Here is a 16,202-nt window from a genome sequence, read left to right as displayed (position 1 = left end):
CCTTTGCAAAGCAGCTGCCAATCACGCCAGGCTTCTTTCTCCAAGGCGATTTACACCATTATTACAATGCTTCAGAAAGCCTTTAGAAAGTTTCTGAGGCTGTCAGAAGCATTGTGAGAAAGCTGCATCTGCTGTTCTCGCAATGCTTCAGAAAGGCTTCAGAAACATCACAAGAATGGTGCACATGGCCTTGAGAGGAAGGCCTGGCACAGTCAGCAGCTGTCTTGTATAGGACCAGACCAGGCACATTATCAGTAGGAGAAACATGGGCAAGGTCAGCTGAGAGTGGCATGGCAGCAGGATGGCTGGGACATTGTGCTCTGTGGTTGTAGTGGCTGCCATGGTATTGAGATGGTTCTCCTCAGCAGGGACAGGGGAGCTGGTGCTGATGTAGAGGCCCATTAGGTGGCCGGTTAAGACTGCTGAAGGATCTGGGCCTCTATTTGAACTGTAGCAACACTTTTGCAAAGAAATACCACTGTTCATGGCAGCCGAAAGGGCAGAGAGTGGGGTGGGGGAGAGATAGTCAAATGAGAAGAGTTCAAGAGGAGGCAGAAGAGGTGGTCCCTTACCTGACAAGTGATGGATTTGGTTAATGATTGCAACAGAGACTCCTGAGACTGCTGTCGCTCACTGATGCAGTCACATGATATCATGCTTTATTGGCTGCATTGTTTAGCAATAGAAATTCTGACCTCAATTACAGTTGTAACCTGAGAACTACCCATATTAAGTATTTCATGGAGAAGGCAGGCTCAGCTTTAGTTCATTTTCTCGGTATACATGTATTACATGTAAATGGTATAGACATTTACAAATAAACAAAACAACAGTTCTATAATGGCCACTAAAATTCTGCAAGTGCTGAATTGTTAACTGTATACATTAGGCAATTTAAATAAACATGCTATTATCTCTGATTTAGATTGATGTAATGCTCTTTAATTGGACTTAATCTTGAACAGCATTCTCTAAAATCTGGTGGCCAGGTTGTTCACTAATTTACACTTCACTGGAAATATAACACTTTCTCTTATCAAGAGTTGCTAATTTGTTTTTGGGCACAAGCCACATTGCTCAAATATTTGCTCATTTTAAAAGATCTGCATCAGAGGGACTTTTTGAACATATAAAGTAAGGTTACACTGGCAGGAATAGAAGAAAGATATTTTCTGTTGTGGCACAACTGTTGAACTTTCCCATAATAGCATGGATCTACTTTCAAACAAATTGTTAAAGCAGTTCTATGTTATTATAAGATGTATTGGATTGTTTATTAAACATTTTCTCTTAAATATGTTTCCTCGGAAGTGCTTTTTGAATCCATAGCCAATTCAGCAATACTTTTATAAAAATAGGAATATAAAATAAATATAAAATTAGTTTATTCAATAAAAAGTAGAAGAAAATCCAAATTATACCATAGTATTGCCAAGAAAACTACACTGATATATTCACATAGTCACCAGGAATGATCAGGTAAAGTGACATATCGTGTTTCCCGGAAAATAAGACCTGGACATATATATTTTTTTTTTTTTTGCCTCAAAAATAGGCACTAGATCTTATTTTCGGAGGATTTCTTACCTTAGGACCACAGCAGCCAGGCCTCCCATGCCCTGACACCTGTCGTATCGCTGCTTGACTTCTTCAGTGGTCACTTGCTGCCACTTTTGGCCGGATGCCACATGGCTATTGTGCCGGTGCCGCCGGTCACGGTAGGATGCCACTTGGTGCTTTGGACCGTTTGCAGGAAGCCGCTTGATGCTTTGGGCCGTTGCCACTGGCTGTGGCAGGATGCTGTGTGGTGCTTTGGGCCATTTGCAGGAGGCTGCATGGTGCTTTGGTGGCAACAGCCTGAGGCGCCGCATGATGTCCTACCGCAACCAGTGGCAACGGCCTGAAGTAGTGCATGGCATCTTGCCGTGACTGGTGGCAATGGCCTGAAGCACCATGTGGCCTCCTGAAAACAGCCCGAAGCACCATGCAGAGTCTTGCCGCGATTGGCAGCAACGCCCCAAAACTCTGTGCAACGTCCTGCCACGAGCGGTGGCAATGGCCCGAAGCACCAAGCGGCCTCCTGCAAATGGCCCAAAGCACCATGTGGCCTCTTGCCGCGAGAAGCAACAATGGCACGATGAGCCACACAGCGCAACCAGTGTTGGGGCGTAGGAGGCCTATTTGCAGCAGTCCTACTGGTAAGGTAAGTGGATGCAGAGTGCATAGGGCAGCTCCACTCCACCCCCACTCTACCTTGATTTTTAGGCATGCACCTTGCCCCAAAACTAAGGCTTATTTTCAGGGTAGGGCTTATATTGGGCCCACCCCCAAAAATCAAGCTAGGGCTTATCTTCTCGGTAGGTCTTACTTTTAGGGAAACATGGCAATCTGAGTTGAAATAGGCTGTGTTTGCCAAAATTATCCATATATCCCCTTTCTCCCCTTGATGAGGGCCATTATAGCTCATAAAGCTAGAAACACTGTAGAAAGTTCTATGACCTAAGTGTTCAATTTCCAGCACAGGCATCTGAATCACGTAAGATCTAATAACCAACTTTAATGATTTTATGTACCCCATGAGTTCCCATAAGGATAAAATCAGCCTTGTGCTTTTCAGGTAATGTGTAAATCCATAAGAACATATACTAAAATAGTCTCCCCTCTACAGGGTGGATTCAATCTCTAGTATGAGGACTTCCTATAAGATAAAAGATCTATCATTCTAGTTTGAGAGCTCAGATAAGAATGGTATATATCATTCATCGATATCCAAGGTAATGTAATAGCTGAAGCAATTTTACTTAAAAGTTATTGAATAACAGTTTTGAAAATCAGTGAAAAGGAAAACTGATTCTGCCTTAATACTAAGTATTATGCATACAACTCTCTTACTTCATGTGAAGTGCCTCTCTCTTAAAAATAAACTTGGAAACTTTAGTTTCCCTAAAGTTCACTACAGTTCAAAAGCATATAAATTCCTATAATTGGCCTTTCTTGTCTAATTGTTTTAATTCAGTTTATGAATTTACCATATGCAGAGATGATGCTGGCCCTGGAGTGAAAGGGACCCTGCCCCATATTTTCATGATGTCTCCAAGGGGCTGGAAACTGTCATCACATGCTCTTTTCACCAATAATGACATTGTGAAATATCCAGCTTGGAACCACTCTGTCATCTCCTGATTACTGAATGGACCTGCAAAATTACCCACCAACATATATACAAAGTTGAAATCCACAGAAATAAGGGAGAAAACATACGGTCAATGTTGTACGAATAATCACAGATCCATGGAAGTTTGTTAGGGATCATTCTTAATATTTTACTTATTTATTTATCGAGTCCCTTTGAGTCAGTTTTGATTTTTGATGACTGCCTTGACTACAAGTAACCCTTGAGTTACAAACAGTTACTTAGTGACCATTCAAAGTCCTGACAGATCTACCTGGGTGCAATACTTACGATCTGGATTCAAAGTTTTCATGGTCATATATTCCATGGTCATGTGACTGCACTTGAGTCATTTACGTGATTACATGTTATGCATTTTGTCAAAAACTGGCATTTACTTCCTGTTTCAGCAAACTATGCTCTTAGCGAACTATTAGTTCACATAACTGTAGTGTTTGCTTAACCACAGTGAAGGTTACGACCCAGAGTATCAAAATGCACGACTAATCCAATGTCATCTGCTAAGCAGTATTGACTGAATGGAGTTTTGAACCAGATTCTCCATAGACCTGTTCTGACATTTTAATCACTACAACTACATTGGCTTTCAGAAATTGGCTAGATGTGCCACATTTACTGACATGTTTAATAGTTATAGCCGATAATCTTCCCAATGGAAACTCTGTCTATCTGTCTGTCCATCCATCCATTCATCCTGTAAATGATTTCTCTTGTTTCAAATTAATTGAAACAAACAAACAAAACAAAACACTTACCCTGAATTTCTCCTTGAGGATCTTTGTAGAACCATTTTTGCATGGACTCATGGTGTAATGGTACTAAAGTACCCTTTGCTCTCTGCTCTTGAAGTTTGGCTGCTAATCTTTCATCATCCAAGGCACTATCTTGCAAATATGCCACCATTTTTTCTGCTTGCTATAATTAACAGAAGTTACATTAAATACTATGGAGAATACCATTGTAAGCAATTGTATTGGTAAGCAATCACTGAAATATAGTGAAAATATCTTTGTAATTAATATGGTTAGAGGTAGAAAAGAAAAAAGCTATTTCAAATCCTTAAGACTGGTCTTACATTGTACATAATTATATATAAATTAGAATGCTCAATGAAAATTGGACACATAATCAATGAAATCAACAAGAGTCTCTGCATTAAAAGGCAGTTTAAAAGAATGTTGTTTGTTGGTCAGGAATAATAAAATACTGATTTAGCAGACAACAATAATTGTGCTTTAGAACCTGAATGTGAATTACTTACTAAATTAAATTTACTATAAATCACACATCAGTGAAAAGAACTTTGAGATCACTAACATCAAGAGGGATGAATACATGAATTCACATTTGGTCACACAAAGAATTTTCTTTACAACCAAGTAACTAGGTGGCCTTCAGGGTGGTCTCTATGAGTCTCAAATATGACTCAAGGTAAGCAAAGAATGGCCTATGAACCCTCCTCCACCCAATATCAGAAATTTCGATGATATATTGGATCAAGGAAAGGTGGGCTCACAGCTACTACAAATGCGAGAGAAGATGAAAGGAATGGTAGCCATTATTTTGACATCAGTGTGGGGTAAACTAGAGAAATTAGGGACTAGAAGAAGTATTCTTGGGTAAACATAGACTATACTTGCAGTTTTTTTATTTAAAGGAATACCTTCCACTGGAGCATAAAATGAAGAAATCCTGGAAGGTATCACTTTGAAAGTTCAAATGTAAGAGGAATACCAAAGTGTATAAACCTGGTAGTGAAGAGACCATGTTTAATATGATCTCCAAACAATCTCTGTTTAGCTACATAAGAAGTTCTTGTGAAAGACTTCCAAGAAAAAAGAGATAACTCATCTATCTGAGGCATATGGGAATATCGAGGTGCTAGGGCTGGGCTGAATGGCAAAATGAAAATCTACTATGTGGTATCATCTACTAATAAAGCAGAGGAAGATATAATACAGCATTACAGAATTATAAAACTAACAAATTATAGATCAATAAATGAAAACTGTTTATCCTAAAAGCAAGAAACTTCCAGGAAGTAATTAAAATACTGATAATGAAGAATTGCTATAGGTCTAATGTCCCTTTCCTTTTTGTCAGAGTGGTGAGATCACATCATGAATAAAAAAATATATGAAAGAATCACAAATCAACCAGAAACCTGACTAATTACACAAATAGCAACTCTAAAGCAAAGTAATATTTTTGGCCTACCTTCTTTTCTGTTTCTGAGTAGTCTGTGGTCTAAGTGCTAATCATCTCTAATTCTGCTTACGTTTACTATGATATTGCTAAACATATGTCATTAATTGTCACTATCAAAAGCTAGATTTCCAGTCTTCTTTGAACCTTAAAGACTCTATTTTATGTAGCATAAGTGTAGATAGTTTTTAAAATCTATTTAAGTGGCATCAATCACAACTGTTGTAAATATCAAAATCACCATTCTCCCCAACTTTTTGAGTTAGCAAAACCTCCCTTTACCACCTAAATTAATGAAAGTAGGATAATAGTTCAATACTTTATTTTCTCTATAAATATTTTAGTTCTATATCAAGTCTTCATTGTACAGTATTTTATTTTTGCTTTGCCTCTTTGAAATCTATGCTAGTTTTTATATCTTAAGTGCTGACATTTCATTATTTTTCTGTCAGAGGTCCTGGATTGGGTACAGGAGCCAGAGTTAGATGGGAAACAAGGCAGTATTGTAGCCTTCCTACATTCCCTCATGCTACATCATCTATAGGTTTCTGGGAAGAGTAGTTGGAAGGTGCATTGCACTGAAACAGCCAGAACTTCCCCAAATTTTCATTGCCATGGGAATCATAGGTAATGGCATTCTGTAAGTTAGCTCATTTGAATTCTGTGGTTCAATAATTGTGGTCTTTACACCTTCCAATTTCACTCAACTGAGTGTTACAAACAGACATGAAAATTTTAGGCCTTTTAGATATATGTAACTAAGGGAAGTACAAATTAACTTTAAAAAATAGTAATTTACAGATGTTTTTACCTGTTCTAAATGTTTGAGACCCTCTTCATCGTCAGGGTCAGTAAGAGCATTTCCCATACCAGGAGCAGCCATAACTGATGCTTGAACACATCTTAAGGCAGAATTTTGACTAGAATCTGAAGGAGGGATAATGGAAACTGCTTCTGAAGGAATTTGTGGCAAAGACTGGACAATAGAAGGAGAGTCTAGAAGTGGGAAAGCAACAGATACAAAATTATTTTCTGTAGTATTACATAATTAATCAGAAATTGCATTCCTTTTTCTATCGTCTTTACATCTGCTTCCCACTTACACAATTTATTTTTAAAGAAAACAGAAAAAATAACTTTTGAGCTTCCTGCACTTAACATACTCTAGCTAGCTTTCATGATACTGACTAAATAATATATTCATATCCTAACTTCAGAGTTAAAATCTATAAAATAAATATATTATACTACTTATAGGCCATAAGCAACCTGCAGGCTGAATCTGGCTCATAATTACTTACTATTTGTTTAGAAGAGCCATGAAAACTTGGCTCTTCACCCAGGCCTTTGGTGATAGAGAGAGAGAGAGAGAGACGCCTTGCTTCATTACACTTGCCATTTTTTATTTTTATCTTTTATTGATTTTAATTGCTTTGATTGTTACAAGCTGTCTGGAACCACTGAGATTTGCATAGCATATACGTTTCATATACCATGGTTGATTGTACAGCCAGGCAAATGTTCAGACTGGATTTAACATTTTTGTCCATCAGCAGATGCTTCCCAAGAACGTGGGTTAATTATTATTATTCCTAGATTCACCATCCACCTAAGCCCTTGTTTAAAAAATAGTCTCTCTCTACAGCTGGCTTCGGGGGACAGGGCAATCTTCTTAAGGCATAAAGCTATCACCAAATACATTGTATTAATACATGTACAAAATATGCATTAAACAGCCCATTTTTATTGTTTTTAAAGATGAATCTAGTCAGCATCTCAAAATTTGTAACTTTTTTGCAGTATATGTCATTCATCTGTGAAATATACTAAAAATCACGTTTAGGAAGTTTTCAAAAATCCATCCAAAAAGTTAAGTGCTACTTTATATCAATATTTGAGTAAACTGTTAACACTATTGGTAATCACTGAAAAGTGCTTAAACCATCTTTCTATTCTTTCTGAACCATTTTTCAGATGTTCCAATTTCAATGACATTTAAATTTCTTGTATCTTCCACACTTATTATGATTACCTTCTCTATTGGGCACTTTGGATGATGGAATATTCTCCATTTCACTTTCTTCAAATTCTGATTTTTCTGTTGCTACTAGAATACAGTCTTCCTTCCTTTCAATCAGGCTTATTGGTAATGGCTCCTGTGACTGTGGTTTTGGTGAGGTACCTGATCTAGTAGACAGTAAAGATTCTTTTCCTGTTTCTTCTGTTACTTCTAAAATGAGATAAATAAACCTATGTAACTAATTTGACAGTTTAAAACAACAGATGAAGCATCAATCTAATAAATCCCTCTTACCTGATATTATTCGCTCTGTCTTAACGCCTTCTCTCAAAAGAGTCTTATCTAATTCTTTGGCTTCTTCATTATGATTTTCTTCTGAATCAGAATGATCTTCTCTTTCCTCTACAGGATGGAAATCCATTTCCTGTTCTTCAGGAATTGGTTCCTTTTGAACTTTCTAAGGATGATATATACATCAAAATTGATTCGACCAGCTACATATAATTCATGTCACATATCAAATCAATAGAAAATTCCTTACTTTTAAGGACAGGAATGCGCCAGATGAGTCAAAAGTCCCCATTTCCTCCTCAGCATCTTCTAAGCACCATTCAGGAAGGTTATCCCTATCATCCTCCATACTGCCACTGCCACATCGTACTCTTCGGTAACCCCTTTCATCATCTCGGTCTCGAAAATCAAATTCAAATCTTCGCCGTCGTTCCATGTGCTCTCTCCAGCCTGCAGAACGAGGGCCGTCTAAGGGGGGCGGGAAAGTAACTTTACAAAAGAGTTCCATAGGCAAGAACTTATTTGGAAGGAGAAAGGGATAGAGGAAAAGAGGACAGGGAAAAGAGAGGACAAAGTGACAGAACTTCAGAACGCCACTACAATTTATGGTTTACTTTGACAGAGGCAGTTTATAAATTATTATCAGTGTACCATTCCAGAAAATGCTACCCCAAAAAGTACTACTGTTTAAAACCATAGTAATATTAAGTACAGATGGTCCTTATATAACCACCACTTGTTCAATGAACATTCAAATTTATAACAGCACTGAATGAGTGGTAGTTATGACAGGTCATCAGAGTTCTGGCCAATGCATTCGTGATGCAGGTGCTCAGTGCACAGCTCACAACCACAACATTGCAGCATCTCATAGCTATGTGATTGCAATTTGCAACCTTTCCTGCTGGCCTCTCATAAGCAAAGTCAATGGAGAAGCAAGTGGTCACATGAAGTCCTCACTTAACAACCTATGCAATGCTTGCTTAATGACAGTAAGACTGCTGGAATTTCTGTTATTAAGCAATGAGAGCACTTGACATCATGTTATACAACCATATCACTTAGCAACAGCAATTGCAGTTTCAACTGCTGTTGTTAATCAAGGACTACCTGTATCTTGTGGACTCCAACTAAGTCCACAAGAACTAAATCAACACATCACTGAGTTAAAGGCCCTATAATTTTATTTAGTCCATAAAATTGTTAAGCCTCATTAGCTCTTGAGTCATAAGAATCAGCCCCTGATAAAGGATAATTTCTCTAAACAATGAAATCTAATAATTTTCATTTTGGGAGATTATCAGAAAATGTTTATACTTTCCTTTGAGATCAGATACATACATTCTATCATTCCAGAAAAGGAGGAATGATATTCCTTTTGTGGATTATCTACTCTAGGGGTGTCAAACTCAATTTCATTGAGGGCCGCATCAGCATTGCAGTTGCCCTTGGCGGCAGGTGGGTGTGGCCAGGGTGGGTGTGGGCCTACTGGGTAGGCATGGCCAACTCTACATAGTTCGCGTCAAGGGTGCCTATGGGGGCCTGGGCAGGAGTGGGACAGATCTGAGGATCTCTGGCAGAAGGGGGTGGGACCAGGGCAAGTGCCAAGGCATGGTCCATGGAAGAGCTTCACTGTTCTTCTCAGGCCATGCGGGGGAGCTGGATGGTGGTGCGGGCTACCCGGAGCCCTGGGCAGCAGAGGTCATATGCCCAGCCTGGCCCTCAAGCACCTGCGGCACCAAGCCGTTTCCAGACGGCCTTGTGGAGCTAAGACCGAATATGTTTCAGCATAGATGGCACCAAAAAATTGTACATTGGCTCCCGGCTGGCCTGGGCCAGGGCCAATGCAGTGGGAGCCGTTCCCTCACTGTTTCCAGGATGGCTTCGCGAGCCACATGAAACCACTTCGCGGGCTGCAACCGGCCCACGGGCCTTGTGTTTGACATGTCTGATCTACTCTCTATTCCAAGGAGTCAGTCTCTTCTTTGTCTCTACTAGCTAGTATTCCTGTTTTTTCTGTAGTTTGGCGTGTAATTTGTGGTTACTGATTCTATTATAAAGTCCTTCCTTGTTTTGGGATGAGTGCCAGCAAAAATATTCTGACAAAATATATGTAGTTGATATATTTATTCCAAAGTTTTTCTTTGAAGATGACTATGCAACTGTGACTTAATCTGCAGATTATATTATTGTATATTCTAGGAAAGAGGTAACATTTTGAGGCAGGTCAATATCTATAATTCTATAATTTTTAAATATAATTTGAATATATTTGAATATAATTCTTCTTAAAGTCTCTAAACACAGTAAAAAACTAAAAAACTAATATAAAGGAAGAAAAAAAAGAAAATGAAAGAAAGCAAACAAAAAACAAAAAGTACAAGAAAAGAAAAAAGTTGAAGAAAAATAAAAAATCAACATTCTTTCAACATTCTTCAAAGCAGTATAACTGTACCTGGGCCTGGGGCTCAGAATGTGTTAAGGCCCCATTATTTGGCTTTCCTATTAGTTGGTTAATCATTGCAGGTGCTGTTTGTACTTATTTTGTGGATGTTTTTATTGTTTTAATGTTTTTTAAAATCATTTTAATTCTTTTATAATTTTAGAATGTAAGCCGTTCAGAGTCACTTGGTTGAGCTGGGCAGCTATAGAAATTGAATAAATAATTAAATAAATTTAATCTCTCTCTCTCTCTCTCTCTCTCTCTCTCTCTCTCTCTCTCTCTCTCTCCCCTCATATTGCTCTTCTTTCTATAATGTACCCTGTCTAATCAAAGACATATGTTCACTTTTTTCATTTTTATACTAAAAATCCATAACAGGTTTCCACTATAAATAAGTATAGAGAATGTCTTTTCTCTATTCATTCTATAATTTGAATGCAGCAGTATTAAATGTATGTAAACATTAGCCGCAATCTTTGGTAACTCAATTTGTGGTCCTTAAAAGTCATAGCTTACAATTAGTCATCTTGATAGTAGTGGCTTTTGAATTATTTTAGTTAAAAATTATCTATTCTTGTTCACTAAGGGCAATACATGATTAAATTACCTTATAAAGAACACACAGCTGAATGTATAATTCAATATATATTACATATGCTTGAAGTGATCAATGATTATATCACTTGTAGTGAGTACAATCTGTACCTTATAAGAACTTAATCCTTTATTACTTAAAATTTGTTTCCTCTCTACTGTGTCTTATGAAGTGGCTGCATAGCTAAGGATCAGGAGCTATATTCTATACTTTAACGTTAGCTTAGACAATACTTCTGTGAATATATAATATTAAATTCAGATAAAACTTTACATCTTGTATAAACTGTATTGGAATGATAATTAAATTACAATCAATACAGATAAAGGTATAGCTACAGCATGCATATCAAAGGTTTCCTAGCTTGATTTTATTTTAGCCTGAGTTTTAACATTTGAGATAGAGGACCTTGAAAGAAATTTTGTCTTTTATCACTGTGCATATAAAAATTACGTCAATACCATATAAGGTATCTGACAGCCAAACTCATTCAACAATCAATATTTAGAATGTTAACTAAATCACTGTTTTGTTTTGCATCTTCACATGTTGTGCACGGCTTTAGCACTCCATTGTGAGAATAAAAATGTTATGAAAATCCATTTTTAACTACAACCTAACTACTTTCAACCACACAGCATAGAAAGAAAACCAAAAGTTTTATAGTTAAGGGTACAGAAAGCTCAACTTTGAATATGCCACTTTATATAATCCCTGTTAAATAATATAAATTATACAGTAAATATAAATATATTTATATAAATATAACAGAAAATAAACTTTCTGCGCCTCATAGGCATGGGATTTACTGAAGAGTAAGATTCTACATTAGCTATACACAGCTATTCTAATCTGTGAAACAGCTTTTGTCACCTCCACAATGCCTACTTACCTCAAATATGTATTTTCCTGGGATGAAATGACCCTGCAAGCCAAGAAAGGCATGTCTTCCTCAAGCATCATTAGAGTTAATGTGCCCATGCTGGATGGAAGTACCTTTCAGATCAGAATAACTATATATCTCTAATGTAGACCAATAACATTATTAATATTGCTAATAATATTGTTATCATTAGGTGGTTGTACAGCTTCAGAGAAGTTGGAGAGGAGCGATTCTGCCATCTGCCTCTACGATGTGGGGTGCCTTAGGGTTTGATGCTTTCCCTTTCCTAGTTAATACCTACATGAGAGTGCTGGGAGTGCTCATCTGTCTTCACAGGGTAAAAAATCAGTATGCTGATGATACCCAACTATACCTCTCTGCCCTTGATGACTGAATATCTTATTCTGATGCCTGGAGGCTGTAAGGGTCTAAATGGGGAACAAAGGCTTCAGCTGAACTTTGGCAAGACTGAGCAGGTTTTGGAGCCTACCAGTTCTAGAGATACAGTCTTGGTGCTGGATAGGGTTGGATTGCATTGCCTGACGTTCTGTGCAATCTAGGACAGGGATCCCCAACCCCTGGTCCGTGGACTGGTACTGGGCCACGGCATGCCAGCAACCGGTCCACACAAACAAGCAAAGTCCCATCTGTGGGATATAGGCAGCATACAAAACCATGCACTCTCCGGTCCATGGAAAAACCTTTCTCCATAGAACCGGTCCCTGGTGCCCAAAAGGTTGGGGACCTCTGATCTAGGAGTTCTCCTAGATTCGTGACTTCTGCTTGAGGAGCAAGTGGCAGCCGTGGCTAGAAGGACCTTTGAACAGCTTCAGGTTGTGTGCCCATTGCACATGTTCCAGGATCTGGAGGCTCTGCTCACAGTCACTCATGGCCTAGTTATCTCCTAGTTGGACTACTTAATATGCTCTAAATGGAGTTGCCCTTGAAGAGTATTTGGAAGCTTCAATTGGTGCAGAATGCAGCAACACACATTACATCTTTGCTTTGTAAGCTGCATTGGTTATCAGTCTATTTCTGGGTCCAATTCAAGGAGTTGGTTTTGTCCTTTAAAGTCCTACATGGCATGGGAAAAGGTTATTTGAGAACTCACCTCTCCCTGATTACATATATCTGTCCTACCAGGTCCAGCAGAGAGGATATGCTATGGGTCCCATTGGCTGGAGAATTTCATTTCAATCTTTTTTAAACTTCTGGAGGTCCTTCAAGACCTGGTTCTGCAGCAGGCCTGGTGACCCAGGACTGCTAAAATATTGAGATGGCTCCCATGTAATTAGTACCGGCTGTTCACCCAATCTCCTTTCTATTCTGTTTAGTTTTGTGCTTTTTATATTTTTAATATAATTATTTTTAATAAAGTGTTTTGATATTAATTTGAATATTTTAATTTTATTGTACACCACCTAGCGTTACTTGATTTGTGAGATTGGCAGTTATATAACTATGACAAACAAGTTAACAAAATTAATATTTCATGAGGAAATATATCTAGTTCAAGACTCGTTATCAGCAAAGTATGCTAAAATAGTTTATACTTGAAAGAGAAATTGGGAGAATATTTTAATATTCTTCATAATGCAGTATTTTATATCTTTTCAACTAACAGAATCCCCCCCCCAAGTTTTTTAACCTTGGGATGTATCTTTGATATTTAGGGCTTATTTAATAAATAAGATTCAATGTTTGTTTTTATGTTAAACAAGATGATGTTAAAGGAATTAGTCAAGTCCTAAGAAAACCTTCACATCTGATCATCATGAGATACTGATTCAGCTTTTTAAAATTCTATTTAAGCTAAGGAAGACTGCCACTTTATTGTGCTTTTATTGTTTATATTTGACGTCAGGAAGAACACAAATGAACTATTCTCTTATCATGAGCATTTCTTTCCACATCAATCCAACAGTCAACTGAAAATACTCCTATCTCAGTATTTAAGGTAAAATAAATACATTTGGAACACCTGGAAGAAAATAAATTTTAAAGCTAAGAAAGCTTGCATTGCCTATTTGCAATTTGCACATGATTTAATCCTCCACAAGATTACCAACACAGTCACATTTTTTTTTTTTATTTCTAAATTGTTTACTAACTTATTTATTAGCCTGAATTGCCTCACCTGGACTATGAGGTCGCCACCTCTCACCATCCCTTCGCGAACCAGCAAGTCGCCAACCTCCATCATCATCTTCACCATTTTGTTCTTCTCTGAATAGGCGCCAATTCTCACTTTCAGAGCGTACAAATTCATGTTTCCTTCCTACTGTTACAGTTCCAGCTTCTTCAAAATTTGGTCTTACTAAAAAATAAAAACCTATTTTGTGATAAGTCTGTGTATCATGAAATAAATTTGGTATATAAAACAGAAGTGTACAATTATCAGAGCACCCTTGGCTAAAAGAATAAAAAATCAAATGCATGTTTCCTTGTATTTATTTTAATATTCAACTACTTTATATTAAAATAATTTTTCATGGGGGAAAACAAGCTGTTTTCAAAAAGATTTCATAAAGCTGTTACCATACAGCTGCAAGCCTTTACGAATGTCAAATGTTCACTGCAACAAGTTCATTGAAGAGCATCTGCAAAGTTTGTTTCCATAAACAAATGCCACCTGATGTTCACTGAGATTGCTTTATCATAGTTGAGACATATCAAGATACTATTCCTGGTCACACTGAAGTTTACAATGGCACAAAGTTCTGTTGTTTTTTTTGTATGGGAGGTGTTTTTAAGTGCTGTATCTAGTTTCTGTTTAAAATATCTATATAATGTTATTCAGCATTGTCTACTTGACTAGACTAAGTCAAATCTAGAAACAGCATTTCTAAAAATGTGCATCTGAGGCAACTACAGGAATTACTATATAATTTTTATCATTATATGCCAAATGCTGTATTTCAAATAATATAGTAGTAGCTTAATAATAAAGAGAGCATTTTATATGGTTTGGATATAATTTATTTATAGACAAATTTGTAAGGCAAATCAGTCCATCTGCATTTAAAAGCCAAAGGTCACTCTTTTGAAGACAGCAAAGTCCACATTTTGGACAGAGACAACTGCTCATTTGAGAGAGGGGTCAAAGAGGCCATCTATGTCAAAACTGAACAGTCTTCTCTCAATAGAAGGGGAGGGATACGACATCATCCATATCCAGTCTAAAGGCTCCACACCCATTTGCACCACTCAGGTGACCTTGAGGACACAGATAAACCTCCAAGTGACTTCAACGACTCTCTAAGAGAATGCAAATGATCACCTATCTGCAAGAAATATAAATCTTTCCATGTCTTCAAAGAAAAACAAGAAAGTCCAGTTGCCTCTTGAAAAAGAACCTTTGGGACATGATAGAGACTTCTTTGCATGAAGTAGGAATCCATTGGAGAGAGTTGCATATTATGTTCCAGTGAATGCTGATAATAGGTGGAATAGAAATGAGTTGGTGAGAACAGATAATCTTCTAAAAATGTGATTCACAAGGAAAATAATAACTTGTCTAAGTAACATAAGGGCACTTGGAACAAATGAAAAGAGTACAAAAAAGGGGTTAGTCCAAAATCCAAATCCAGATCCAGATCCAGAAGAATGAATGGAAGTAACTGTTTGGGTAATATCTGCATAGAAAAAGATCAGTTTCTAATATGCGATTTAAGCACAAGTCTACTTATGCAAATATGTCAAAAATACAAATCTAAAATCATTTTTAATTATTTATGATTAAGAATTAATGAAAGATACAAGAATTCTGAATATAATAAAAATAATAAAATAATAAAAGCAGGTACAAACAAGCAAATGAAGTAATAGAGTGCCACATTTATTTATTTATTTATCATGTGGCATACCATACATGCACTTACAATATATGAAGAGTATAATATATAAATAACATAAAGAGTGCCACAGAAGTATACTATTGGAAAGTATGAAAAAATGATATTGGATGAAATGAGGAAGCAAAAAAGACCATGTATGAGAAAAATGAAAAAAAAATATGAGAGAATGATTGCTGCAAATAATGAAAAGAAAATATGTGTAATTCAAGATAGCTACAGTCAAAAAAGACATGAGATAGTTAAGAGGAGTGAAGAAAACGCAGAAGGATTTTGATAGAAATAAAATTGGTTTGAAAATAGGTGAAAAGGACTAAACAAGGAGAACCCTGGAGTGAATGGAATTAAAAATAAAAATAAAAGTGATGAAATAAGTTGGATTGAAGCCAAAGAGAGAGAATGTTGGAATAAACATTTTAGAAACTTATATCAGAGGTATCTTGTAGAGTTGACTTGAACTGAAATGAACACTAGAAAAAAATGTTGAAAAAATCGATGAACAAAAAGCCTTAAATGCTGTGAGCATGTTGAAAAATAGTAAGGCTGCATTTGCAGGTGACATAATTAGAAAGACATGTTAAAATATGGATGTGGTTTGCTTGAGAGCTAGTTATGAGATTTGTTCAACATATCTGTGAAGACCGCAGCTCTGTCCCATGATTGTAAGAATATTATTCTCTTTTTTTAAACAATATTTTATTGAGTTTATATACATAAG

At 36.9% G+C, this 16,202-nt stretch overlaps 1 protein-coding gene across 2 annotated transcripts in view; it reads right to left on the bottom strand.

The window, feature by feature from the left end:
- GIGYF2 (GRB10 interacting GYF protein 2) overlaps positions 1-16,202 on the bottom strand; it is a 124,886-nt gene that overhangs the window by 15,414 nt on the left and 93,270 nt on the right. For both annotated transcript variants that reach the window (XM_039347097.1, XM_039347098.1), the window contains exons 8-14: positions 13,768-13,947; positions 7,960-8,177; positions 7,713-7,875; positions 7,431-7,628; positions 6,210-6,394; positions 3,949-4,108; positions 3,030-3,196 (exon numbers count right to left, since the gene is read on the bottom strand). In XM_039347097.1, coding sequence (XP_039203031.1) covers positions 3,030-3,196; positions 3,949-4,108; positions 6,210-6,394; positions 7,431-7,628; positions 7,713-7,875; positions 7,960-8,177; positions 13,768-13,947 — 1,271 coding nt within the window. The remainder of the gene's footprint in view (positions 1-3,029; positions 3,197-3,948; positions 4,109-6,209; positions 6,395-7,430; positions 7,629-7,712; positions 7,876-7,959; positions 8,178-13,767; positions 13,948-16,202) is intronic.

The sequence above is a fragment of the Crotalus tigris genome, unplaced genomic scaffold (assembly GCF_016545835.1).
Source record: "Crotalus tigris isolate CLP2741 ecotype Arizona unplaced genomic scaffold, ASM1654583v1 scf7180000018053.2689490, whole genome shotgun sequence".
NCBI lineage: Eukaryota > Metazoa > Chordata > Lepidosauria > Squamata > Viperidae > Crotalus > Crotalus tigris.
This window is presented reverse-complemented; position numbering and strand designations above follow the sequence as displayed.